The sequence below is a fragment of the Carassius auratus genome, chromosome 20 (assembly GCF_003368295.1).
Source record: "Carassius auratus strain Wakin chromosome 20, ASM336829v1, whole genome shotgun sequence".
NCBI classification, from domain to species: Eukaryota; Metazoa; Chordata; class Actinopteri; order Cypriniformes; family Cyprinidae; genus Carassius; species Carassius auratus.
The window spans coordinates 26,422,643-26,448,910 of record NC_039262.1 but is presented as its reverse complement, the minus strand read 5'-3'; the positions used below and the strand labels follow the sequence as shown (position 1 = coordinate 26,448,910).

Genomic DNA, 26,268 nt, shown 5'->3' with positions numbered 1-26,268 from the left:
TATAAGTTGCTTCAGTCCAAAAATACGTCATGATGAGGAAAAAAAAAAACATAAGTCGCACTGGACTATAAGTCGCATTTATTCAGAACCAAGAGTTCACATTACCGTCTACAGCCGCGAGAGGGCGCTCTATGTCTTCAGTGTAGACTACACGAGCACTGAGCAGCATAGAGCGCCCTCTCACGACTGGAGACGGTAATGTTTTCTCTTTTGTTCATTTCTCTCGCTTCATGTCAAAATAATTTTGATAAATAAGTCTCACCTGACTATAAGTCGCAGGACTATGAAAAACTATGAAAAAAAAAGTGTGACTTATAGTCCGGAAAATACGGTAACTTATTGATAATAATTTTTGAATTAATATAATAATTCATACTTTTTACTCATTCCTTTTCTTAAAAAATTTAAAGACTGAAATGTGAAGTTTAGTTCTTAAAGTATTTAAAGGTCTTATATTATCCTTTATAAGGCCACTTTATAAAAAGACCTCTGCACATTTGTTTGCAATAGATATGTTTACATTGGCTCATTGAGACAATATTTCTGTCTACTGACAACAAAGTTTCCCTTCTTAATTAGCATAACTGCGCAAGTTTTATAGTTAATAATATACTTTTAAAAAATGACATTAATTGTACTTTGATTTCCTTCAATAAAAAGGAAAGTGAGTAAGACGATGTAAAAGATGCATAGATGTAGATTAGTAATCTGGCCTCTTGCTATGAATGAGAACACTTCTGGCCCTCATCACTATCAAAGTTGCCCATCCCTGGTGTAGATAAGCACAGCAGAGCCTATAGGGCAAAAACTGTCAGCATGTGCAAATACTGATATTTCACAACATTGAGTGATTGCATACTCATTAAAACTAACTACTGATTAATGAATGATTAATCATTTTCATCTATTTTTAAATCACTTTATTTCACCTCAACACTATCTTTCCACTCATTCGACAGTAATGGGTGTTATTTGGTTAGTTTTAGGGTTTCTAACTAGTCGCAAATAGTCTCAACGATCAAATCAAACGACTTTAAATTCAGCGTATGGTCACTGGATGCAGTGATCACAGAGAAGAGGAGAGTGTTGCGAGGCTCAGGTCAGGGAATTGTGTTGTTATTAAGTGTTTTGGGTTGAAGTAAAACAGTTCTATTGGTTTTACTTTCATGACTTGGGCAAGGGATTGCACTTTGCAAGGAAATGCATGAAGCTCTGACTATTGTGAAAGTGAAATATTTAAACAAGACTGTGCCTCAGTCTAAGTTTATTTTCAAGCTATTGCACATAACTTCATTTCCATTCAAGTTTAAATGCGAGTCGTTTCTAATGGAAATGAGATTGTGAAGACTCCACCTTGGGTTGTGAGCGTGTGGGAGAGTTATGCCATCACTTCTTTTTGAGAACTATTTTCTTGTAGAAAGCTAAGAAAGCAAACAGAAAGAAACCAGGCCGACCAAACACACCTAAAAGACAGTAAAGACTGTGTCTACCGAGCATGTGGGTGGTCAACAGACTGTTCATAGCAATATTTGTGCCCATACCGCAAATTACATTCACATTTATTTGCAGGACATTCCCCAAACCTGTAGACTTACCTGCATTGTAAAAGTGATCAAGGACCAATGTTTCCCCAAAGTCCAGCTTCCCAAAGGGGATTATATCTAGTTTAAACCCCATAATGTCACAAGCATCCTTCAGACACTGTAAAGCCATGTTCTCTGGGCTGAGAGGCTGGCTCGTCTCAGAGTTCCTCACGTAGGCCACTTGTACGGCTCGGTTCTTACTTTTACCCGTGGTCAACAAGGTGCCACTGTCCGAGGGCAAACAGATCACCCCAGGGTTGGCGCTCTTGCAGCTGGAGGGGTCCTGCCAGAAGGTCCCAGCACCAGGATTCACACGGCCACTGGATTCTCCATTACTCCCTGCCATCATGTCTAGGGGTTGGCCAAAAGAGGGTACGGAAAGAGAAATGGCCTCCAGATCTGAATTCATTTTTTCATCAGTTTGGTAAAGAGCCTCAACCCCGAGAGTACAGCTTCTCAACCGGCACACTTCATAGTTTCACATTCCTGGCAGCTATGCTACTGGCACCTAACGAACAAATACATGACGTGATGTCATTAGCACCGACAACCTACGATAAAGGCGATTATCGTTTTATTTTTAGATGAAAATGTAAAAATCCTCTTAGCAGCATATAAAGGTCTGGACGGGAAATAATGGCAAGAATTGAATAACTGCATAGATCAAGGACTGATCACGGACACGCTCGTCACGACTCGAAGAAACGATATTACACTCTCGAAAATGCATCGATGTCCTGCAACACAAGCGTTTCGGAAGAACTTCATATAACGTTACATCAGCGCATAGTAACGCAGTTCTGTCGATCGCTAAACTCCTCGTGTATCGTGTCAAGCCGTTTCACCGGAGAGAGACAACAAACGCGTTTCCTCAGTCCTTGTCGTTCCTGTGTACGTCACTGTGTTTATGTCATTAAATTGCGAAATCGCACTCGACTGAAGCGCGTTTGTCTGTTGGACCCTGCCCTGTTTCTATTATTATCTTCAACACAACTTGCTCAGGGGGTGGAGTAGCATTCCGAACTTTCAGGAAGTGAAATGACGAAACCTACTATGGTAAAGGCTTGGCCAATGAATATTATAAACGTATTAAATACGTAACGTAACGCTCAACTACAGGAAAGAAGACGTTTATTTACTGACCACTCGCACAACAAATACTGAAATAAATAATTACAACACATATAATTACAGCAGTTAACACTGTAATTTGTAACACATTTATAATAATAATAATAATAATAAATAAATAAACAGAAAATTCAGAACTAGCTGTATACTTTTTATGCCTTGCTGTTCCTTAGACCCTTTTGAAGCTTTAAGATACTGAAAAAGCTCAAACTCAAAATGTAGAAATTTGCTGTAATGTGATTTCCAGTATCCAGTCTGAGACAAAAGGGCATGAAGACCACAGGTGTGTGCTGAGCTTCTGATTAGCCAAATAGGACAAAACTGCAGTATTGTCATTGCATTTTTTAATAAAAATGTCTGTAGGAGTTTGTTTCTATGTAACAGAAGCCATAATTTATTAATTTAAAAATTGAACCCTAACCCTACATGATAAAAACCAGTTGTGAATGTATTACAAAATAAACATCTCTGCACCAAATACACCGAGAAACACATTACATTTACTGCTATATGTAATATCTAATTAATTTAACTTATACTGAAAATTTCGTAATATCTTGCATTTTTGGGCCACATGAGTACCAGAACATGATGTACTGTCCCAGAGTGGTGTTAAAGATAGCATGGATTTAGTGTATCACACTAACACTGGATCACAGAGCTTTGGTATTTTTTCAGGCTCTTAAAACCTTGCACACTTCCTTCCTGTTGAATGAAAACATTCCCCAGTGTCCAAGACCAAAAGTGTTGGTATCGGGATAGGCCCAATGGTAATGTTTGCAAGTGGATTACATGAAGTTTTACCAAGTAAAATAACTATTGACTGTAAGCGATAGTTTAAATTTTTGGGTGAACTAACCCTTTAATATATGATAGAAACTCATATGTACAAAATATCTGCATGGCTCAAATTCAGCTCTGGGGCAACAGAGATATCGGCCACATGAGAAAGTGTCTGTTTAGGAGTTTATGTTCATTACATGACATCAATATCAATATCCAAAAATCTAATCCAAAAATGGCAACTATTATTATAGAATTTTAACAAGCCATTGCAAAAGTCCGGACTATAGTTACTGGATAAAAGCAAACCAGAGTCTTGCTAGCAAAGTTTTGATTGATGACAATTGTAATTGTAGTAATAATGATACGGTCAAAGTTGCATTGTTTTTTTTTTTTTCAAAGTTAGCCACTCTAGTAATGGCTTTATTACAGTCATTTACTCACATTTACTCAAGTCTTGTAACTTCATGAATATCTCTGTTTAGCAATAACAATTCTTGAAGTCTTTACATTTAATACAGCAAAACCAAAACACAGTCATATAAACCCCAGGGCTCGACATTAAGCTTTGACATGAGCTTATATTTGCCTTAAATTGATTGCTGTTACACTTTTTAACTTTATGGAGGACAATATTTTCCTAAACTGATTAAATGTACATGTCTCCATTTATGTTGAATTCTTACATTTGATCAATACATTATGTTAGAATAATAAGACACTATATGATTGTTACTATTCAAATTAAATCAGTATCAACAAACTCCATCTGTCCAAATGCATAATTAATTATATTAGATTAATGTTTTACTTTTCTGACATGCAAATATGAAATGTTGGAAAAATGCAATGATACTTTTAAATATGAAATTAAACCACCAGTAGGTGGTGGCAAGTCACACTCTTAATCATTGATTCAACTGATTTGTTCAAACGGCTGATTTAATAAATTGGTTTTTAAGTAAACGTTTTTATAAATAGTTCACTGAATCATTGACTCATTCAAAAATGAATCATTTAGTAACGAAAGACTGTTGTGTTTTGCTCGGAGATGAGTCACGACTGTTCTGTCGTGTCTTTGCTTATAACTATTTTTGTTTGAAATGGAGAAAAAATGATCCACAATGTGTCTAAAATGTAAGTCAGGTAATATTACTTGTTTATTTAACTAAAGTTGTATAAAATCAATATGACATTTGGAATCGAGCTGAAAGTGGGGAAAACACCACTTCTGTTCATGTGATGTTGCATATATAACATAAAATATCACATAAATATCTACAGCAGTATTTTTCAGGTTGCGCATATAGTGTCGATTTCTCCGCGAGTCAGACCGGCTGCACGAGCCTCAACTGATGCAACTCGGTACTGTTAATACATTATCAGTTAATAATATATGACCAATCTAATTATTAAAATCCGCATTAGATGGTGGACAGCAGGCACGTGTAGTAATTTGCAAACGTTTAGCAGATAAATTAAGAGGTCGCACCACAACAATTATTTGCACGCGCACAAATTGCCCCAAGTATATTTTACTTGATCTAGCTCTCTGTAATATAAAATAAACACTTAAATTTGATGGGTATAACAAATTTTTTTTTACATTTGAGCCAAATTATAACAATTAAAAGAACCAAAGACTTAAATTACTTCAGTCTGTGTGCATTTAATTTATTTAATACACTATTATACTGAAATAAATGAACTTTCTCACAACATTCTAATTTATTGAGATGCGCGTTGTTGCCTCTTGTAACTAACCCTTTTCAAGCCCTTATTCTGTCCTTAAATGCCTCCCTGGACAGAATTATCAGAAAGTCAAGTGAAAGTGATGTGAAATACAGCCAAGTATGGTGAGCCATACTCAGAATTCATGCTCTGCATTTAACCCCATTTCCAGTACCTACAAATCACAGAGAATTGCATAGGTTTCTGGAAATGGCTGGGTATTATCGTGGGTCTGCCCAAATTATGCATCCATTGTGGCACCCTAGATTGATCTTATAAGTACTAAAGTGCCTTTTGAGTGGACCACTATTTCTCAACAGGCATTTGATGGAGCCAAAGTCTCGTTAGCTAGTGCTCCTGTGCTTGTTGCACCAGATTTTTCTCAGCCTTTCTGTTTAGCTGTAGATTTCAGCAATAGTAGTGCTGTAGCTGTTCTTTTACAGAAAATTCAGGATCTGGATAGACTGAGGCAGTGGTATACCTGGTGGGTAGCTGGGAAAGGGTGGGTAGGACCCAGGAGGTAATGCTGGTGGGTATATTGGACATACCGAGTAAGATCCAGGAGGAGGGGTGGGCACATGTTGGAGAAACGCTTACGAATGAAGGCCTCTCCCTCCTGATTTGCTGGCTTCTGAAATAACATGGGCTCATGCCCATGCTGTGCAGGAACAGCTGGAAGTGTGCACACTTCAGGATGAGTCTCGTTTGCCAAATATAATTGTTTGGGCAGTGCAGTACCCTGCAGCAGCATGTCTCTGTCTGCATGTTTCTGTCTTCTTAGTACCATGCAAGAGAAACATTCTCAAGTTATCAATTTAAGTGAACTTAAGCCCATTGTCTTACTGTAGCATAATTTTTTAAAAGAAGCATGTACAGGATGGTTTTATAAGTACAATCTTGATATACTTCTGTGATTGTATTAAAGTATTGCATAAAAGAAGACTCGCCACGAGGAGACAGTAGTGGTGTTTATCAGGACCAGAACCAGGTTGGTCTTTCCTAGAACCTCTCTGCTGTCCTCCATCAGCTGTTTTAAGTGGCTGTATACCACCACAATAGATTGTGGAATAGGCAGAGTTTTTCCATGTGTGTCCTTGGGCCTGTATCGTGCTTGCTGAAACTCTTTCAAAAGCCATAGGCAAACACATTCACAGACCCATGAGTCATGAACAATCTATGGAAAATAAGGATGACATAATCTGAACTGTAAACTGAAAATTATAAACTAGTGAAGATCCAAATAGTCTAATTACCTCTCTGTTGCCTGCTGTTCTGGAGCAGAACCACTCTGCTTCCTGGATGCTCTCCAAGGTCTTGTCAAAGCCTTCTTCTTAACCCTCTGGCTATATTTTGATGGTACCTTGTCCATGGCATGTAGAGCCGTGTACAGCTGGATTATGTTGGCCTCCTCTTGTGATGACAAGGCAGTGATCTTTCGGTTTAGGCCAACCAGGTAGGCTGCCAGGGCATCAACTGCCTCCCAGCCCAAGACACCTCTGGAAAATGCTAATCACAGTCCAATAAATATATACGGTGTTGGTAGTAATTATTTTGCATTGTACATATATTTTAGCTTTACACATGGTTGACAAAAGGTGTTTTGCACTGCACCAGCATTTGAAAAAAAGTAAAACATAGTACAGAATAGCAACATTACCTGGCTTGATGTGCTAGTACTTGCAGTGTCATCCTCCTCTTCCTCGGTGACCTCCTCATCAGGGGATTTGGGTTCAGTGTCACCCACCTGACTGGTCACCTGGGCCTCCACGATCGCTACTGGAGGGTCAGAGTCATCAGCCTAAGGTCAGCTGCATGGCACACAGTTGTGTCAATTTCACTATCCTCTTCGGGCTCCTCTGTGGGGACTTCAGGCATGTCATTGTGGTGTGCAATCAACTGGTCACCTCTACTGGACTGGGCCAACAAGTACTCCACTGCAATGCACTCCCCTGCAATAATTTTTAACACATTGTTAATGGGGGGAGAAAACACAGAGAGAGGGAGGAGAGAGAGAGGAGAGAGAGAGGAATACTCCAATACTAGATACTAGATACGAGATATCGCATCAGTGGGATTTCCTGGAGGGGTAAATGCTTACTTTGCCAGGCTCATGTTCCACCTCGAGGCCCCCTCTAACATGTACATTTGTATGTACATGGCATTGTGTCTCCATCCTAAGAATGAAAATGCACAGATTCAGTCAGCTATTATTTTAAACTGAGGACATACAAATTTAATACCATTATTTAGTAAATTCCAAGAAAACAAGCCGAATCCAAGTAGCACCCAGGGTTCTACTTCTATAATGTTGACACAATAGCAATCTTTTCAAATTAAAAATCTACAGAACATACTGCAATTTAACATTCAGAATTTACCAGGAATGAAGGCACTCTGGTGGCAATGAAAACTCTCCAGTGATGATGACCCCCTACCACACCAGTAAGTACATTTAGGACTTTGCCACCCTTCTGAAGTGTCATGTCAAGTCAAGTCACCTTTATTTATATAGCGCTTTAAACAAAATACAATGCCTCAAAGCAACTGAACAACATTCATTAGGAAAACAGTGTGTCAATAATGCAAAATGATAGTTAAAGTCAGTTCATCATTGAATTCAGTGATGTCATCTCTGTTCAGTTTAAATAGTGTCTGTGCATTCATTTGCAATCAAGTCAACGATATCGCTGTAGATGAAGTGTCCCCAACTAAGCAAGCCAGAGGCGACAGCGCCAAGGAACCGAAACTCCATCGGTGACAGAATGGAGAAAAAAACCTTGGGAGAAACCAGGCTCAGTTGGGGGTCAGTTCTCCTCTGACCAGACGAAACCAGTAGTTCAATTCCAGGCTGCAGCAAAGTCAGATTGTGCAGAAGAATCATCTGTTTCCTGTGGTCTTGTCCTGGTGGTCCTCTGAGACAAGGTCTTTACAGGGGATCTGTATCTGGGACTCTAGTTGTCCTGGTCTTCGCTGTCTTTCAGGGATGTAGAAGTCATCTCTAGGTGCTGATCCACCATCTTGTCTGGATACAGACTGGATCCGGGTGACTGCAGTGACCCTCTGATCTGGATACAGACTGGATCTGGTGGCTACTGTGACCTCAGAATAAGAGAGAAACAGAGTAATATTAGCATAGATGCCATTCTTCTAATGATGTAGCAAGTATAGGGTGTTATGGGAAGTGTTCCCGGTTCCAGTTTAAAAAAAATAACACAATGATTAGTGGAAAACAAAAACTTGATATTTAATGAATACCTGGAATAATAAATTATTTAAATACATTCAGCAAAGAATCACTCAGCCATGACTGAAATAACGTAGGGAACGAATACTTGGAATACTGAATGATGAAATAAAATTCTTGCAAAGATATAGAAAATAAAAATTTTAGACCTGTTATGCATCAAAGGCTTAACTAGCATCAGTTAGCGACATGTTAAATTAGCTTTCTACGCAAGCGTAGACCGATCAGAATAATCTTTATTCCAAATCATGAATGAATGTTTGAACAAATAGGTTAACAGTGATGTCATGGATTTGTATTTTGATAATGCTTACCTAGCAAGACTGGCATGTCAACTCAATTGCTGACTGGTCTTTTCCTCTTGGTAGGAATTGATTGGCTCCTTTCCCCCTGTTGGATTTATTTAGGAGGTGTTTGCACATTGTTCGGACTTTCATTCGGAATTTGTTAGGTAGTGTTGTGACCTTGTTCAGAAGTATTCAGATGTTGTTAGGAAGTGTTAGGAAGTGTTCGGCCGTCCGATCGCTGGAAGGTAGTGCTACAACTACACATAGTTTCAGCCAGCCAGTTCTCTTGGCTGCAGGCAGGGAAGCCAGGATGCCACCAAGATTCCGACACAAAATCCAGGTGAAGGATGAGGTGGCTAGTGTCATATTTGTCTGTTGCAGAGGAGACGCATAAATGCTCATTGGGGGCGTGCAGGTGAACAACATAGTCAGCAGGACTCAATCCTTTGTGGTGAGAACCCTATGGATTTTTTATACCTTTCATATAACAGCAGTATTACCACAAACTGCTGAGCAGAATTCTAAAAGAAAATAAGGCATAGAGAGCAAAATGTCTTGGATGGCACAATTAACAGCAGTGAAATAAACATAGTCAGCAGTCTTTGAATCTGCGCGGGGAGACCCCAATGGATTTCAAGTCCATCACCTTAACCTCTCGACCACAACAATGCTTAGTGGCAGCCAAACAGCTCTCTTGACTGCAGGCAGGGAAGCAAGGATGCCACCAAGATTCAGACACAAAAGCCAGCTGAAGGATGAGGTGGCTAAAAGGAGCCTAGCATCCCTGAAGCTCGACACAAAAGGTTGCCATGACCCCAATTTGAACAGTAGTTGCTGCAGCCACAACACAGAGTAATAAAATCACAGCGTGCCACTGGGCCACTGCTGCAAAACGGTCCAGCAGCATATTTGTACATTGCAAAAGAGGCGCATAAATGATTGTTGTGGATGTAGAGGTGAACAGCGCAGTCAGCAGGACTCAGACCTGTTCGGTGAGAACCCTATGGATTTTTTTATACCTTTCTTATAACAGCAGTATTCCCACAAACTGGTGAGCAGACGCCTACAAGAAATTACGGCAAATAGAGTAAAATGTCTTGGATGGCACAATTAACAGCATAAAGGAAACATAGTCCACCCAAAAGGATTTCGAGTCCACAACTACGCTAAGCAGCAGCCAGACAGCTCTTGGCTGCAGGCAGGGATGGAAGGATGCCACCAAGATTGAGAAACAAAATCCAGCTGAAAGATGAAGTGGCTAAAAGGAGTCTGGCGTCCCAGTTTCACATAAAAAAAACTTTGTCATGACCCCGATTTGAATAGGGCTTGCTGAAGCCACAACGCAAAGTACTAAACACTGTAAGATCACATTGTGCCACTGGGTCGCAGATGCAAAGTGTCTAGCGGCATATTTGTCCATTGCAGAGGAGGTGCATAAATGCTTGCTGGGGACGTGCAGATAAAGAACATAGTCAGCAAGAATCAAACCTGTGCGGGGAGACCCCAATCATTTTTTTAAACATTTTATATAACCGCAGTATCTCCACACAGTGCCATGCAGAATCTTTCAAGACATGACGGCAGAGAGAGCAAAAGCCTTGGAAGGCACAGTTATCAGCACAAAAGGGCAGTGAGGGAACTGTAGTCTGCAGGGTTTGAACCTGCAAGGGGAGACCCCAATGGATTTCAAGTCCATCACCTTAACTTCTCAGCCACGACTACGCTTAGAGGCAGTTAAACAGCCCTCTTGGCTCGAGGCAGGGAAGCAAAGATGCCACCAAAGATTGAGTCACAAAATCCAGCTGAAGGATGAAGTGGCTAAAAGGCTGTCATTACCCCAATTTGAACAGGGCTTGCTGAAGCCACAACGCAGAGTACTAAACATTGTAAGATCACAGTGTGCCACTGGGCCTCAGATGCAAGGTGTCTAGCAGCATATTTATCCGTTGCAGAGGAGGCGCATAAATGCTTGTTGGGGACGTGCAGGTGAAGAACATAGTCAGCAGGACTCAAACCTGTGCGAGGAGACCCCAATCATTTTTTTTATACATTTTATATAAACGTAGTATCTCCACACAGTCCCATGCAGTATCTTACAAAAAATGACGGCAGGAGAGAGCAAAAGCCTTGGAAGGCACAGTTATCAGCACAGAAGGGCAGTGTAGGAACCGTAGTCGGCAGGGTTTGAACCTGCGCGGGGAGACCCCAATGGATTTCAAGTCCATCACCTTAACCTCTCGGCCACGACAACATATGCCAGACAGCTCTCTTGACTGCAGGCAGGGAAGCAAGGATGCCACCAAGATTCGGAAACAAAAGCAAGCTGCAGGATGAGGTGGCTAAAAGAAGCCTGGCGTCTCCGATTCTCGACACAAAAGGATGTAATGACCCCGATTTGAAAAGTGGTTGCTGCAGCAACACAACAGAGTAATAAACCCTTTAAGATCACAGTGTGCCACTGGGTCACTGCTGCAAAATGGTCCAGTGTCATATTTGTCTGTTGCAGAGGAGGCGCATAAATGCTTGTTGGGGAGATGCAGGCGAAGAACATAATCAGCAGGACAGAAACCTGTGCGGGAAGACCCCAATGAATTTTTTCACATTTTATATTACCGCAGTATCTCCAAACAGTGCCATGCAGTATCTTACAAGAAATGAGGGCAGAGAGAGCAAAAGCCTTGGAAGGCACAGTTATCAGCACAAATGGGCAGTGTAGGAACCGTAGTCGGCAGGGTTTGAACCTGCGCAGGGAAACCTCAATGGATTTCAAGTCCATCACCTTAACCTCTCGGCCACGACTACATTTAATGGTGGCTAGACAGCTCTCTTGACTGCAGGCAGGGAAGCAGGGATTCCACCAAGATTTGGAAACAAAATCAAGCTGAAGGATGCGGTGGCTAAAAGAAGCCTGGCGTCTCCGATTCTCAACACAAAAGGATGTAATGACCCCGATTTGAAAAGTGGTTGCTGCAGCCACAACACAGAGTAATAACCCCTTTAAGATCACAGCGTGCCACTGGGTCACTGCTGCAAAATGGTCCAGTGTCATATTTGTCTGTTGCAGAGGAGGCGCATAAATGCTTGTCGGGGAGATGCAGGTGAAGAACATAGTCAGCAGGACAGAAACCTGTGCGGGAAGACCCCAATTAATTTTTTCACACTTTATATAACCGTAGTATCTCCACACAGTGCCATGCAGTATCTTACAAGAAATGAGGGCAGAGAGAGCAAAAGCCTTGGAAGGCACAGTTATCAGCACAAAAGGGCAGTGTAGGAACCGTAGTCGGCAGGGTTTGAACCTGTGCCAGGAGACCCCAATGGATTTTAAGTCCATTGCCTTAAACTCTCGACCACGACTACATTTAATGACGGCTAGACAGCTCTCTTGACTGCAGGCAGGGAAGCAGGGATTCCACCAAGATTCGGAAACAAAATCAAGCTGAAGGACGAGGTGGCTAAAAGAAGCCTGGCATCTTCGATTCTCGACACAAAAGGATGTAATGACCCCGATTTGAAAAGTGGTTGCTGCAGCCACAACACAGAGTAATAAACCCTTTAAGATCACAGCGTGCCACTGCTGCAAAACGGTCCAGTGTCATATTTGTCTGTTGCAGAGGAGGCGCATAAATGCTTGTTGGGGAGATGCAGGTGAAGAACATAGTCAGCAGGACAGAAACCTGTGCGGGAATACCTCAATTAATTTTTTCATACTTCATATAACCGCAGTATCTCCACACAGTGCCATGTAGTATCTTACAAGAAATGAGGGCAGAGAGAGCAAAAGCCTTGGAAGGCACAGTTATCAGCACAAAAGGACTGGGTAGGAACCGTAGTCGGCAGGGTTTGAACCTGCGCGGGGAGACCCCAATGGATTTCAAGTCCATCGCCTTAACCTCTCGGCCACGACTACGTATAACTTGAGCCAGACCGCTCTCTTGACTGCAGGCAGGGAAGCAGGGATTCCACCAAGATTCAGAAACAAAATCAAGCTGAAGGACGAGGTAGCTAAAAGAAGCCTGGCGTCTCCGATTCTCGACACAAAAGGATGTAATGACCCCGATTTGAAAAGTGGTTGCTGCAGCCACAACACAGAGTAATAACCCCTTTAAGATCACAGCGTGCCACTGGGCCACTGCTGCAAAACGGTCCAGTGTCATATTTGTCTGTTGCAGAGGAGGTGCATAAATGCTTGTTGGGGAGATGCAGGTGAAGAACATAGTCAGCAGGACCAAAACCTGTGCGGGAAGAACCCAATTATTTTTTTTACACATTTTATATAACCGCAGTATCTCCAAACAGTGCCATGCAGAATCTTTCAAGAAATGACAACAGAGAGAGCAAAAGCTTTGGAAAGCACAGTTCTCAGCACAAAAGTGCAGTTTAGGAACCGTAGTCGGCAGGTTTAGAACCTGGATGGGGAGACCCCAATGGATTTCGAGTCCATCGCCTTAACCTCTCGGCCACGACTACGTATAACTTGAGCCAGACCGATCTCTTGACTGCAGGCAGGGAAGCAGGGATTCCACCAAGATTCAGAAACAAAATCAAGCTGAAGGACGAGGTAGCTAAAAGAAGCCTGGCGTCTCCGATTCTCGACACAAAAGGATGTAATGACCCCGATTTGAAAAGTGGTTGCTGCAGCCACAACACAGAGTAATAACCCCTTTAAGATCACAGCGTGCCACTGGGCCACTGCTGCAAAATGGTCCAGTGTCATATTTGTCTGTTGCAGAGGAGGCGCATAAATGCTTGTTGGGGAGATGCAGGTGAAGAACATAGTCAGCAGGACAGAAACCTGTGCGGGAAGACCCCACTGAATTTTTTCACATTTTATATAACCGCAGTATCTCCAAACAGTGCCATGCAGTATCTTACAAGAAATGAGGGCAGAGAGAGCAAAAGCCTTGGAAGGCACAGTTATCAGCACAAAAGGGCAGTGTAGGAACCGTAGTCGGCAGGGTTTGAAACTGCGCGGGGAGACCCCAATGGATTTCGAGTCCATCGCCTTAACCTCTCGGCCACGACTACTTTTAATGGTGGCCAGACAGCTCTCTTGACTGCCGGCAGGGAAGCAGGGATTCCACCAAGATTCGGAAACAAAATCAAGCTGAAGGACAAGGTGGCTAAAAGAAGCCTGGCATCTTCGATTCTCGACACAAAAGGATGTAATGACCCCGATTTGAAAAGTGGTTGCTGCAGCCACAACACAAAGTAATAAACCCTTTAAGATCACAGCGTGCCACTGCTGCAAAACAGTCCAGTGTCATATTTGTCTGTTGCAGAGGAGGCGCATAAATGCTTGTTGGGGAGATGCAGGTGAAGAACATAGTCAGCAGGACAGAAACCTGTGCGGGAAGACCCCAATGAATTTTTTCACACTTTATATAACCGCAGTATCTCCACACAGTGCCATGCAGTATCTTACAAGAAATGAGGGCAGAGAGAGCAAAAGCCTTGGAAGGCACAGTTATCAGCACAAAAGGGCAGTGTAGGAACCGTAGTCGGCAGGGTTTGAACCTGCGCGGGGAGACCCCAATGGATTTCGAGTCCATCGCCTTAACCTCTCGGCCACGACTAATTTTAATGGTGGCTAGACAGCTCTCTTGACTGCCGGCAGGGAAGCAGGGATTCCACCAAGATTCGGAAACAAAATCAAGCTGAAGGACAAGGTGGCTAAAAGAAGCCTGGCATCTTCGATTCTCGACACAAAAGGATGTAATGACCCCGATTTGAAAAGTGGTTGCTGCAGCCACAACACAGAGTAATAAACCCTTTAAGATCACAGCGTGCCACTGCTGCAAAACAGTCCAGTGTCATATGTGTCTGTTGCAGAGGAGGCGCATAAATGCTTGTTGGGGAGATGCAGGTGAAGAACATAGTCAGCAGGACAGAAACCTGTGCGGGAAGACCCCAATGAATTTTTTCACACTTTATATAACCGCAGTATCTCCACACAGTGCCATGCAGTATCTTACAAGAAATGAGGGCAGAGAGAGCAAAAGCCTTGGAAGGCACAGTTATCAGCACAAAAGGGCAGTGTAGGAACCGTAGTCAGCAGGGTTTGAACCTGCGTGTGGAGACCCCAATGGATTTCAAGTACATCGCCTTAACCTCTCGGCCACGAGTATGTATTACAGGAGCCAGACAGCTCTCCTGACTGAAGGCAGGGAAGCAAGGATGCCACCAAGATTCAGAAACAAAAGCAAGCTGCAGGATGAGGTGGCTAAAAGAAGCCTGGCGTCTCCGATTCTCGACACAAAAGGATGTAATGACCCCGATTTGAAAAGTGGTTGCTGCAGCCACAACACAGAGTAATAACCCCTTTAAGATCACAGTGTGCCACTGCTGCAAAACGGTCCAGTGTCATATTTGTCTGTTGCAGAGGAGGCGCATAAATGCTTGTTGGGGAGATGCAGGTGAAGAACATAGTCAGCAGGACAGAAACCTGTGCGGGAAGACCCCAATTAATTTTTTCATACTTTATATAACCGCAGTATCTCCACACAGTGCCATGTAGTATCTTACAAGAAATGAGGGCAGAGAGAGCAAAAGCCTTGGAAGGCACAGTTATCAGCACAAAAAGGCAGTGTAGGAACCATAGTCGGCAGTGTTTGAACCTGCGCGAGGAGACCCCAATGGATTTCGAGTCCATCACCTTAACCTCTCGGCCACGACTACGTATAACTTGAGCCAGACCGATCTCTTGACTGCAGGCAGGGAAGCAGGGATTCCACCAAGATTCAGAAACAAAATCAAGCTGAAGGACGAGGTAGCTAAAAGAAGCCTGGCGTCTCCGATTCTCGACACAAAAGGATGTAATGACCCCGATTTGAAAAGTGGTTGCTGCAGCCACAACACAGAGTAATGACCCCTTTAAGATCACAGCGTGCCACTGGGCCACTGCTGCAAAACGGTCCAGTGTCATATTTGTCTGTTGCAGAGGAGGTGCATAAATGCTTGTTGGGGAGATGCAGGTGAAGAACATAGTCAGCAGGACCAAAACCTGTGCGGGAAGAACCCAATTAATTTTTTTACACATTTTATATAACCGCAGTATCTCCAAACAGTGCCATGCAGAATCTTTCAAGAAATGACAACAGAGAGAGCAAAAGCTTTGGAAAGCACAGTTCTCAGCACAAAAGTGCAGTTTAGGAACCATAGTCGGCAGGGTTAGAACCTGCATGGGGAGACCCCAATGGATTTCGAGTACATCGCCTTAACCTCTCGGCCACGGCTACGTATAACGGGATCAAGACAGCTCTCTTGACTGCAGGCAGGGAAGCAAGGATGCCACCAAGATTCAGAAACAAAAGCAAGCTGCAGGATGAGGTGGCTAAAAGAAGCCTGGCATCTCCGATTCTCGACACAAAAGGATGTAATGACCCCGATTTGAAAAGTGGTTGCTGCAGCCACAACACAGAGTAATAAACCCTTTAAGATCACAGCGTGCCACTGGGTCACTGCTGCAAAATGGTCCAGTGTCATATTTGTCTGTTGCAGAGGAGGCGCATAAATGCTTGTTGGGGAGATGCAGGTGAAGAACATAGTCAGCAAGAGCAAAACCTGTGCGGGAAGAACCCAATTAATTTTTTCACACTTTATATAACCGCAGTATCTCCACACAGTGCCATGCAGTATCTTACAAGAAATGAGGGCAGAGAGAGCAAAAGCCTTGGAAGGCACAGTTATCAGCACAAAAAGGCAGTGTAGGAACCATAGTCGGCAGGGTTTGAACCTGGGCGGGGAGACCCCAATGGATTTCGAGTCCATCGCCTTAACCTCTCAGCCACGACTACATTCAAAGGCGGCTAGACAGCTCTCTTGACTGCAGGCAGGGAAGCAGGGATTCCACCAAGATTCGGAAACAAAATCAAGCTGAAGGACGAGGTGGCTAAAAGAAGCCTGGCATCTTCGATTCTCGACACAAAAGGATGTAATGACCCCGATTTGAAAAGTGGTTGCTGCAGCCACAACACAGAGTAATAAACCCTTTAAGATCACAGCGTGCCACTGCTGCAAAACGGTCCAGTGTCATATTTGTCTGTTGCAGAGGAGGTGCATAAATGCTTGTTGGGGAGATGCAGGTGAAGAACATAGTCAGCAGGACAGAAACCTGTGCGGGAAGACCCAATTAATTTTTTCATACTTTATATAACCGCAGTATCTCCACACAGTGCCATGTAGTATCTTACAAGAAATGAGGGCAGAGAGAGCAAAAGCCTTGGAAGGCACAGTTATCAGCACAAAAGGGCTGGGTAGGAACCGTAGTCGGCAGGGTATGAACCTGCGCGGGGAGACCCCAATGGATTTCGAGTCCATCGCCTTAACCTCTCGGCCACGACTACGTATAACTTGAGCCAGACCGATCTCTTGACTGCAGGCAGGGAAGCAGGGATTCCACCAAGATTCAGAAACAAAATCAAGCTGAAGGACGAGGTAGCTAAAAGAAGCCTGGCGTCTCCGATTCTCGACACAAAAGGATGTAATGACCCCGATTTGAAAAGTGGTTGCTGCAGCCACAACACAGAGTAATAACCCCTTTAAGATCACAGCGTGCCACTGGGCCACTGCTGCAAAATGGTCCAGTGTCATATTTGTCTGTTGCAGAGGAGGCGCATAAATGCTTGTTGGGGAGATGCAGGTGAAGAACATAGTCAGCAGGACAGAAACCTGTGCGGGAAGACCCCAATGAATTTTTTCACATTTTATATAACCGCAGTATCTCCAAACAGTGCCATGCAGTATCTTACAAGAAATGAGGGCAGAGAGAGCAAAAGCCTTGGAAGGCACAGTTATCAGCACAAAAGGGCAGTGTAGGAACCGTAGTCGGCAGGGTTTGAACCTGCGCGGGGAGACCCCAATGGATTTCGAGTCCATCGCCTTAACCTCTCGGCCACGACTACTTTTAATGGTGGCTAGACAGCTCTCTTGACTGCCGGCAGGGAAGCAGGGATTCCACCAAGATTCGGAAACAAAATCAAGCTGAAGGACGAGGTGGCTAAAAGAAGCCTGGCATCTTCGATTCTCGACACAAAAGGATGTAATGACCCCGATTTGAAAAGTGGTTGCTGCAGCCACAACACAGAGTAATAAACCCTTTAAGATCACAGCGTGCCACTGCTGCAAAACAGTCCAGTGTCATATTTGTCTGTTGCAGAGGAGGCGCATAAATGCTTGTTGGGGAGATGCAGGTGAAGAACATAGTCAGCAGGACAGAAACCTGTGCGGGAAGACCCCAATTAATTTTTTCACACTTTATATAACCGCAGTATCTCCACACAGTGCCATGCAGTATCTTACAAGAAATGAGGGCAGAGAGAGCAAAAGCCTTGGAAGGCACAGTTATCAGCACAAAAGGGCAGTGTAGGAACCGTAGTCGGCAGGGTTTGAACCTGCGCGGGGAGACCCCAATGGATTTCGAGTCCATCGCCTTAACCTCTCGGCCACGACTACGTATAACTTGAGCCAGACCGATCTCTTGACTGCAGGCAGGGAAGCAGGGATTCCACCAAGATTCAGAAACAAAATCAAGCTGAAGGACGAGGTAGCTAAAAGAAGCCTGGCGTCTCCGATTCTCGACACAAAAGGATGTAATGACCCCGATTTGAAAAGTGGTTGCTGCAGCCACAACACAGAGTAATAACCCCTTTAAGATCACAGGTGCCACTGGCCACTGCTGCAAAATGGTCCAGTGTCATATTTGTCTGTTGCAGAGGAGGCGCATAAATGCTTGTTGGGGAGATGCAGGTGAAGAACATAGTCAGCAGGACAGAAACCTGTGCGGGAAGACCCCAATGAATTTTTTCACATTTTATATAACCGCAGTATCTCCAAACAGTGCCATGCAGTATCTTACAAGAAATGAGGGCAGAGAGAGCAAAAGCCTTGGAAGGCACAGTTATCAGCACAAAAGGGCAGTGTAGGAACCGTAGTCGGCAGGGTTTGAACCTGCGCGGGGAGACCCCAATGGATTTCGAGTCCATCGCCTTAACCTCTCGGCCACGACTACTTTTAATGGTGGCTAGACAGCTCTCTTGACTGCCGGCAGGGAAGCAGGGATTCCACCAAGATTCGGAAACAAAATCAAGCTGAAGGACAAGGTGGCTAAAAGAAGCCTGGCATCTTCGAATCTCGACACAAAAGGATGTAATGACCCCGATTTGAAAAGTGGTTGCTGCAGCCACAACACAGAGTAATAAACCCTTTAAGATCACAGCGTGCCACTGCTGCAAAACAGTCCAGTGTCATATTTGTCTGTTGCAGAGGAGGCGCATAAATGCTTGTTGGGGAGATGCAGGTGAAGAACATAGTCAGCAGGACAGAAACCTGTGCGGGAAGACCCCAATGAATTTTTTCACACTTTATATAACCGCAGTATCTCCACACAGTGCCATGCAGTATCTTACAAGAAATGAGGGCAGAGAGAGCAAAAGCCTTGGAAGGCACAGTTATCAGCACAAAAGGGCAGTGTAGGAACCGTAGTCGGCAGGGTTTGAACCTGCGCGGGGAGACCCCAATGGATTTCGAGTCCATCGCCTTAACCTCTCGGCCACGACTACTTTAATGGTGGCTAGACAGCTCTCTTGACTGCAGGCAGGGAAGCAGGGATTCCACCAAGATTCGGAAACAAAATCAAGCTGAAGGACGAGGTGGCTAAAAGAAGCCTGGCATCTTCCGATTCTCGACACAAAAGGATGTAATGACCCCGATTTGAAAAGTGGTTGCTGCAGCCACAACACAGAGTAATAAACCCTTTAAGATCACAGCGTGCCACTGGGTCACTGCTGCAAAATGGTCCAGTGTCATATTTGTCTGTTGCAGAGGAGGCGCATAAATGCTTGTTGGGGAGATGCAGGTGAAGAACATAGTCAGCAGGACAAAACCTGTGCGGGAAGAACCCAATTAATTTTTTCACACTTTATATAACCGCAGTATCTCCACACAGTGCCATGCAGTATCTTACAAGAAATGAGGGCAGAGAGAGCAAAAGCCTTGGAAGGCACAGTTATCAGCACAAAAGGGCAGTGTAGGAACCATAGTCGGCAGGGTTTGAACCTGGGCGGGGAGACCCCAATGGATTTCGAGTCCATCGCCTTAACCTCTCAACCACGACTACATTCAAAGGCGGCTAGACAGCTCTCTTGACTGCAGGCAGGGAAGCAGGGATTCCACCAAGATTCGGAAACAAAATCAAGCTGAAGGACGAGGTGGCTAAAAGAAGCCTGGCATCTTCGATTCTCGACACAAAAGGATGTAATGACCCCGATTTGAAAAGTGGTTGCTGCAGCCACAACACAGAGTAATAAACCCTTTAAGATCACAGCGTGCCACTGCTGCAAAACGGTCCAGTGTCATATTTGTCTGTTGCAGAGGAGGTGCATAAATGCTTGTTGGGGAGATGCAGGTGAAGAACATAGTCAGCAGGACAGAAACCTGTGCGGGAAGACCCCAATTAATTTTTTCATACTTTATATAACCGCAGTATCTCCACACAGTGCCATGTAGTATCTTACAAGAAATGAGGGCAGAGAGAGCAAAAGCCTTGGAAGGCACAGTTCTCAGCACAAAAGGGCTGGGTAGGAACCGTAGTCGGCAGGGTATGAACCTGCGCGGGGAGACCCCAATGGATTTCGAGTCCATCGCCTTAACCTCTCGGCCACGACTACGTATAACTTGAGCCAGACCGATCTCTTGACTGCAGGCAGGGAAGCAGGGATTCCACCAAGATTCAGAAACAAAATCAAGCTGAAGGACGAGGTAGCTAAAAGAAGCCTGGCGTCTCCGATTCTCGACACAAAAGGATGTAATGACCCCGATTTGAAAAGTGGTTGCTGCAGCCACAACACAGAGTAATAACCCCTTTAAGATCACAGCGTGCCACTGGGCCACTGCTGCAAAATGGTCCAGTGTCATATTTGTCTGTTGCAGAGGAGGCGCATAAATGCTTGTTGGGGAGATGCAGGTGAAGAACATAGTCAGCAGGACAGAAACCTGTGCGGGAAGACCCCAATGAATTTTTTCACATTTTATATAACCGCAGTATCTCCAAACAGTGCCATGCAGTATCTTACAAGAAATGAGGGCAGAGAGAGCAAAAGCCTTGGAAGGCACAGTTATCAGCACAAAAGGGCAGTGTAGGAACCGTAGTCGGCAGGGTTTGAACCTGCGCGGGGAGACCCCAATGGATTTCGAGTCCATCGCCTTAACCTCTCGGCCACGACTATTTTAATGGTGGCTAGACAGCTCTCTTGACTGCCGGCAGGGAAGCAGGGATTCCACCAAGATTCGGAAACAAAATCAAGCTGAAGGACAAGGTGGCTAAAAGAAGCCTGGCATCTTCGATTCTCGACACAAAAGGATGTAATGACCCCGATTTGAAAAGTGGTTGCTGCAGCCACAACACAGAGTAATAAACCCTTTAAGATCACAGCGTGCCACTGCTGCAAAACAGTCCAGTGTCATATTTGTCTGTTGCAGAGGAGGCGCATAAATGCTTGTTGGGGAGATGCAGGTGAAGAACATAGTCAGCAGGACAGAAACCTGTGCGGGAAGACCCCAATTAATTTTTTCACACTTTATATAACCGCAGTATCTCCACACAGTGCCATGCAGTATCTTACAAGAAATGAGGGCAGAGAGAGCAAATGCCTTGGAAGGCACAGTTATCAGCACAAAAGGGCAGTGTAGGAACCGTAGTCGGCAGGGTTTGAACCTGTGCCGGGAGACCCCAATGGATTTTAAGTCCATTGCCTTAACCTCTCGGCCACGACTACGTATAACTTGAGCCAGACCGATCTCTTGACTGCAGGCAGGGAAGCAGGGATTCCACCAAGATTCAGAAACAAAATCAAGCTGAAGGACGAGGTAGCTAAAAGAAGCCTGGCGTCTCCGATTCTCGACACAAAAGGATGTAATGACCCCGATTTGAAAAGTGGTTGCTGCAGCCACAACACAGAGTAATAACCCCTTTAAGATCACAGCGTGCCACTGGGCCACTGCTGCAAAATGGTCCAGTGTCATATTTGTCTGTTGCAGAGGAGGCGCATAAATGCTTGTTGGGGAGATGCAGGTGAAGAACATAGTCAGCAGGACAGAAACCTGTGCGGGAAGACCCCAATGAATTTTTTCACATTTTATATAACCGCAGTATCTCCAAACAGTGCCATGCAGTATCTTACAAGAAATGAGGGCAGAGAGAGCAAAAGCCTTGGAAGGCACAGTTATCAGCACAAAAGGGCAGTGTAGGAACCGTAGTCGGCAGGGTTTGAACCTGCGCGGGGAGACCCCAATGGATTTCGAGTCCATCGCCTTAACCTCTCGGCCACGACTACTTTTAATGGTGGCTAGACAGCTCTCTTGACTGCCGGCAGGGAAGCAGGGATTCCACCAAGATTCGGAAACAAAATCAAGCTGAAGGACAAGGTGGCTAAAAGAAGCCTGGCATCTTCGATTCTCGACACAAAAGGATGTAATGACCCCGATTTGAAAAGTGGTTGCTGCAGCCACAACACAGAGTAATAAACCCTTTAAGATCACAGCGTGCCACTGCTGCAAAACAGTCCAGTGTCATATTTGTCTGTTGCAGAGGAGGCGCATAAATGCTTGTTGGGGAGATGCAGGTGAAGAACATAGTCAGCAGGACAGAAACCTGTGCGGGAAGACCCCAATGAATTTTTTCACACTTTATATAACCGCAGTATCTCCACACAGTGCCATGCAGTATCTTACAAGAAATGAGGGCAGAGAGAGCAAAAGCCTTGGAAGGCACAGTTATCAGCACAAAAGGGCAGTGTAGGAACCGTAGTCGGCAGGGTTTGAACCTGCGCGGGGAGACCCCAATGGATTTCGAGTCCATCGCCTTAACCTCTCGGCCACGACTACTTTTAATGGTGGCTAGACAGCTCTCTTGACTGCCGGCAGGGAAGCAGGGATTCCACCAAGATTCGGAAACAAAATCAAGCTGAAGGACAAGGTGGCTAAAAGAAGCCTGGCATCTTCGATTCTCGACACAAAAGGATGTAATGACCCCGATTTGAAAAGTGGTTGCTGCAGCCACAACACAGAGTAATAAACCCTTTAAGATCACAGCGTGCCACTGCTGCAAAACAGTCCAGTGTCATATTTGTCTGTTGCAGAGGAGGCGCATAAATGCTTGTTGGGGAGATGCAGGTGAAGAACATAGTCAGCAGGACAGAAACCTGTGCGGGAAGACCCCAATTAATTTTTTCACACTTTATATAACCGCAGTATCTCCACACAGTGCCATGCAGTATCTTACAAGAAATGAGGGCAGAGAGAGCAAAAGCCTTGGAAGGCACAGTTATCAGCACAAAAGGGCAGTGTAGGAACCGTAGTCGGCAGGGTTTGAACCTGTGCCGGGAGACCCCAATGGATTTTAAGTCCATTGCCTTAAACTCTCGACCACGACTACATTTAATGACGGCTAGACAGCTCTCTTGACTGCAGGCAGGGAAGCAGGGATTCCACCAAGATTCGGAAACAAAATCAAGCTGAAGGACGAGGTGGCTAAAAGAAGCCTGGCATCTTCGATTCTCGACACAAAAGGATGTAATGACCCCGATTTGAAAAGTGGTTGCTGCAGCCACAACACAGAGTAATAAACCCTTTAAGATCACAGCGTGCCACTGCTGCAAAACGGTCCAGTGTCATATTTGTCTGTTGCAGAGGAGGTACATAAATGCTTGTTGGGGAGATGCAGGTGAAGAACATAGTCAGCAGGACAGAAACCTGTGCGGGAAGACCCCAATTAATTTTTTCATACTTTATATAACCGCAGTATCTCCACACAGTGCCATGTAGTATCTTACAAGAAATGAGGGCAGAGAGAGCAAAAGCCTTGGAAGGCACAGTTCTCAGCACAAAAGGGCTGGGTAGGAACCGTAGTCGGCAGGGTTTGAACCTGCGCGGGGAGACCCCAATGGATTTCGAGTCCATCGCCTTAACCTCTCGGCCACGACTACGTAGAACTTGAGCCAGACCGATCTCTTGACTGCAGGCAGGGAAGCACGGGATTCCACCAAGATTCAGAAACAAAATAAAGCTGAAGGACGAGGTAGCTAAAAGAAGCCTGGCGTCTCCGATTCTCGACACAAAAGGATGTAATGACCCCGATTTGAAAAGTGGTTGCTGCAGCCACAACACAGAGTAATAACCCCTTTAAGATCACAGCGTGCCACTGGGCCACTGCTGCAAAACGGTCCAGTGTCATATTTGTCTGTTGCAGAGGAGGTGCATAAATGCTTGTTGGGGAGATGCAGGTGAAGAACATAGTCAGCAGGACCAAAACCTGTGCGGGAAGAACCCAATTAATTTTTTTACACATTTTATATAACCGCAGTATCTCCAAACAGTGCCATGCAGAATCTTTCAAGAAATGACAACAGAGAGAGCAAAAGCTTTGGAAAGCACAGTTCTCAGCACAAAAGTGCAGTTTAGGAACCGTAGTCGGCAGGGTTTAGAACCTGCATGGGGAGACCCCAATGGATTTCGAGTACATCGCCTTAACCTCTCGGCCACGACTACGTATAACGGGAGCAAGACAGCTCTCTTGACTGCAGGCAGGGAAGCAAGGATGCCACCAAGATTCAGAAACAAAAGCAAGCTGCAGGATGAGGTGGCTAAAAGAAGCCTGGCGTCTCCGATTCTCGACACAAAAGGATGTAATGACCCCGATTTGAAAAGTGGTTGCTGCAGCCACAACACAGAGTAATAACCCTTTAAGATCACAGCGTGCCACTGGGTCACTGCTGCAAAATGGTCCAGTGTCATATTTGTCTGTTGCAGAGGAGGCGCATAAATGCTTGTTGGGGAGATGCAGGTGAAGAACATAGTCAGCAAGAGCAAAACCTGTGCGGGAAGAACCCAATTAATTTTTTCACACTTTATATAACCGCAGTATCTCCACACAGTGCCATGCAGTATCTTACAAGAAATGAGGGCAGAGAGAGCAAAAGCCTTGGAAGGCACAGTTATCAGCACAAAAAGGCAGTGTAGGAACCATAGTCGTTAGGGTTTGAACCTGCACGGGGAGACCCCAATGGATTTCGAGTCCATCGCCTTAACCTCTCAGCCACGACTACATTCAAAGGACGGCTAGACAGCTCTCTTGACTGCAGGCAGGGAAGCAGGGATTCCACCAAGATTTGGAAACAAAATCAAGCTGAAGGACGAGGTGGCTAAAAGAAGCCTGGCGTCTCCGATTCTCGACACAAAAGGATGTAATGACCCCGATTTGAAAAGTGGTTGCTGCAGCCACAACACAGAGTAATAACCCCTTTAAGATCACAGCATGCCACTGCTGCAAAACGGTCCAGTGTCATATTTGTCTGTTGCAGAGGAGGCGCATAAATGCTTGTTGGGGAGATGCAGGTGAAGAACATAGTCAGCAGGACAGAAACCTGTGCGGGAAGACCCCAATGAATTTTTTCACATTTTATATAACCGCAGTATCTCCAAACAGTGCCATGCAGTATCTTACAAGAAATGAGGGCAGAGAGAGCAAAAGCCTTGGAAGGCACAGTTATCAGCACAAAAGGGCAGTGTAGGAACCGTAGTCGGCAGGGTTTGAACCTGGCCGGGGAGACCCCAATGGATTTCGAGTCCATCGCCTTAACCTCTCGGCCACGACTACATTTAATGGTGGCTAGACAGCTCTCTTGACTGCCGGCAGGGAAGCAGGGATTCCACCAAGATTCGGAAACAAAATCAAGCTGAAGGACGAAGGTGGCTAAAAGAAAGCCTGGCATCTTCGATTCTCGACACAAAAGGATGTAATGACCCGATTTGAAAAGTGGTTGCTGCAGCCACAACACAGAGTAATAAACCCTTTAAGATCACAGCGTGCCACTGCTGCAAAACAGTCCAGTGTCATATTTGTCTGTTGCAGAGGAGGCGCATAAATGCTTGTTGGGGAGATGCAGGTGAAGAACATAGTCAGCAGGACAGAAACCTGTGCGGGAAGACCCCAATGAATTTTTTCACACTTTATATAACCGCAGTATCTCCACACAGTGCCATGCAGTATCTTACAAGAAATGAGGGCAGAGAGAGCAAAAGCCTTGGAAGGCACAGTTATCAGCACAAAAGGGCAGTGTAGGAACCGTAGTCAGCAGGGTTTGAACCTGCGTGTGGAGACCCCAATGGATTTCAAGTACATCGCCTTAACCTCTCGGCCACGATATGTATTACAGGAGCCAGACAGCTCTCCTGACTGAAGGCAGGGAAGCAAGGATGCCACCAAGATTCAGAAACAAAAGCAAGCTGCAGGATGAGGGTGGCTAAAAGAAGCCTGGCGTCTCCGATTCTCGACACAAAAGGATGTAATGACCCCGATTTTGAAAAGTGGTTGCTGCAGCCACAACACAGAGTAATAACCCCTTTAAGATCAACAGTGTGCCACTGCTGCAAAACGTCCAGTGTCATATTTGTCTGTTGCAGAGGAGGCGCATAAATGCTTGTTGGGGAGATGCAGGTGAAGAACATAGTCAGC

The 26,268-nt window shown here is 44.8% G+C and overlaps 1 protein-coding gene and 26 non-coding genes across 27 annotated transcripts in view; all 27 read right to left on the bottom strand.

Annotated features, from left to right (window-relative positions):
• The window catches only part of LOC113037674 (mitogen-activated protein kinase kinase kinase 5-like), a 40,882-nt gene extending 38,299 nt beyond the window's left edge, over positions 1–2,583 (bottom strand). The window contains exon 1 of the mRNA XM_026194982.1: positions 1,596–2,583. Within this exon, the coding sequence (XP_026050767.1) occupies positions 1,596–1,992 (397 nt within the window). The 5' untranslated portion in view covers positions 1,993–2,583. The remainder of the gene's footprint in view (positions 1–1,595) is intronic.
• Positions 2,584–10,399: 7,816 nt separating this feature from the next.
• Positions 10,400–10,481, bottom strand: trnas-uga (transfer RNA serine (anticodon UGA)). Its single transcript has one exon. It is a non-coding gene; the product is annotated as a tRNA-Ser (tRNA).
• Positions 10,482–10,928: 447 nt separating this feature from the next.
• Positions 10,929–11,010, bottom strand: trnas-uga (transfer RNA serine (anticodon UGA)). Its single transcript has one exon. It is a non-coding gene; the product is annotated as a tRNA-Ser (tRNA).
• A 469-nt stretch (positions 11,011–11,479) lies between these two features.
• Positions 11,480–11,561, bottom strand: trnas-uga (transfer RNA serine (anticodon UGA)). Its single transcript has one exon. It is a non-coding gene; the product is annotated as a tRNA-Ser (tRNA).
• A 1,026-nt stretch (positions 11,562–12,587) lies between these two features.
• trnas-uga (transfer RNA serine (anticodon UGA)) lies at positions 12,588–12,669 on the bottom strand. Its single transcript has one exon. It is a non-coding gene; the product is annotated as a tRNA-Ser (tRNA).
• Positions 12,670–13,147: 478 nt separating this feature from the next.
• trnas-cga (transfer RNA serine (anticodon CGA)) lies at positions 13,148–13,229 on the bottom strand. Its single transcript has one exon. It is a non-coding gene; the product is annotated as a tRNA-Ser (tRNA).
• A 476-nt stretch (positions 13,230–13,705) lies between these two features.
• On the bottom strand, positions 13,706–13,787 carry trnas-cga (transfer RNA serine (anticodon CGA)). Its single transcript has one exon. It is a non-coding gene; the product is annotated as a tRNA-Ser (tRNA).
• Positions 13,788–14,255: 468 nt separating this feature from the next.
• trnas-cga (transfer RNA serine (anticodon CGA)) lies at positions 14,256–14,337 on the bottom strand. The gene has a single exon. It is a non-coding gene; the product is annotated as a tRNA-Ser (tRNA).
• Positions 14,338–15,355: 1,018 nt separating this feature from the next.
• Positions 15,356–15,437, bottom strand: trnas-cga (transfer RNA serine (anticodon CGA)). The gene has a single exon. It is a non-coding gene; the product is annotated as a tRNA-Ser (tRNA).
• Positions 15,438–15,915: 478 nt separating this feature from the next.
• trnas-cga (transfer RNA serine (anticodon CGA)) lies at positions 15,916–15,997 on the bottom strand. The gene has a single exon. It is a non-coding gene; the product is annotated as a tRNA-Ser (tRNA).
• A 476-nt stretch (positions 15,998–16,473) lies between these two features.
• trnas-cga (transfer RNA serine (anticodon CGA)) lies at positions 16,474–16,555 on the bottom strand. Its single transcript has one exon. It is a non-coding gene; the product is annotated as a tRNA-Ser (tRNA).
• Positions 16,556–17,022: 467 nt separating this feature from the next.
• On the bottom strand, positions 17,023–17,104 carry trnas-cga (transfer RNA serine (anticodon CGA)). Its single transcript has one exon. It is a non-coding gene; the product is annotated as a tRNA-Ser (tRNA).
• Positions 17,105–17,580: 476 nt separating this feature from the next.
• On the bottom strand, positions 17,581–17,662 carry trnas-cga (transfer RNA serine (anticodon CGA)). Its single transcript has one exon. It is a non-coding gene; the product is annotated as a tRNA-Ser (tRNA).
• A 468-nt stretch (positions 17,663–18,130) lies between these two features.
• Positions 18,131–18,212, bottom strand: trnas-cga (transfer RNA serine (anticodon CGA)). The gene has a single exon. It is a non-coding gene; the product is annotated as a tRNA-Ser (tRNA).
• A 474-nt stretch (positions 18,213–18,686) lies between these two features.
• trnas-cga (transfer RNA serine (anticodon CGA)) lies at positions 18,687–18,768 on the bottom strand. Its single transcript has one exon. It is a non-coding gene; the product is annotated as a tRNA-Ser (tRNA).
• Positions 18,769–19,236: 468 nt separating this feature from the next.
• trnas-cga (transfer RNA serine (anticodon CGA)) lies at positions 19,237–19,318 on the bottom strand. Its single transcript has one exon. It is a non-coding gene; the product is annotated as a tRNA-Ser (tRNA).
• A 475-nt stretch (positions 19,319–19,793) lies between these two features.
• Positions 19,794–19,875, bottom strand: trnas-cga (transfer RNA serine (anticodon CGA)). The gene has a single exon. It is a non-coding gene; the product is annotated as a tRNA-Ser (tRNA).
• A 468-nt stretch (positions 19,876–20,343) lies between these two features.
• Positions 20,344–20,425, bottom strand: trnas-cga (transfer RNA serine (anticodon CGA)). Its single transcript has one exon. It is a non-coding gene; the product is annotated as a tRNA-Ser (tRNA).
• A 476-nt stretch (positions 20,426–20,901) lies between these two features.
• On the bottom strand, positions 20,902–20,983 carry trnas-cga (transfer RNA serine (anticodon CGA)). The gene has a single exon. It is a non-coding gene; the product is annotated as a tRNA-Ser (tRNA).
• A 467-nt stretch (positions 20,984–21,450) lies between these two features.
• On the bottom strand, positions 21,451–21,532 carry trnal-uaa (transfer RNA leucine (anticodon UAA)). Its single transcript has one exon. It is a non-coding gene; the product is annotated as a tRNA-Leu (tRNA).
• Positions 21,533–22,008: 476 nt separating this feature from the next.
• On the bottom strand, positions 22,009–22,090 carry trnas-cga (transfer RNA serine (anticodon CGA)). The gene has a single exon. It is a non-coding gene; the product is annotated as a tRNA-Ser (tRNA).
• Positions 22,091–22,558: 468 nt separating this feature from the next.
• trnas-cga (transfer RNA serine (anticodon CGA)) lies at positions 22,559–22,640 on the bottom strand. The gene has a single exon. It is a non-coding gene; the product is annotated as a tRNA-Ser (tRNA).
• Positions 22,641–23,108: 468 nt separating this feature from the next.
• On the bottom strand, positions 23,109–23,190 carry trnal-uaa (transfer RNA leucine (anticodon UAA)). The gene has a single exon. It is a non-coding gene; the product is annotated as a tRNA-Leu (tRNA).
• Positions 23,191–23,658: 468 nt separating this feature from the next.
• trnas-cga (transfer RNA serine (anticodon CGA)) lies at positions 23,659–23,740 on the bottom strand. The gene has a single exon. It is a non-coding gene; the product is annotated as a tRNA-Ser (tRNA).
• Positions 23,741–24,219: 479 nt separating this feature from the next.
• Positions 24,220–24,302, bottom strand: trnas-cga (transfer RNA serine (anticodon CGA)). The gene has a single exon. It is a non-coding gene; the product is annotated as a tRNA-Ser (tRNA).
• A 475-nt stretch (positions 24,303–24,777) lies between these two features.
• On the bottom strand, positions 24,778–24,859 carry trnas-cga (transfer RNA serine (anticodon CGA)). The gene has a single exon. It is a non-coding gene; the product is annotated as a tRNA-Ser (tRNA).
• Positions 24,860–25,328: 469 nt separating this feature from the next.
• On the bottom strand, positions 25,329–25,410 carry trnas-cga (transfer RNA serine (anticodon CGA)). Its single transcript has one exon. It is a non-coding gene; the product is annotated as a tRNA-Ser (tRNA).
• Between the last annotated feature and the right edge of the window lie 858 nt (positions 25,411–26,268).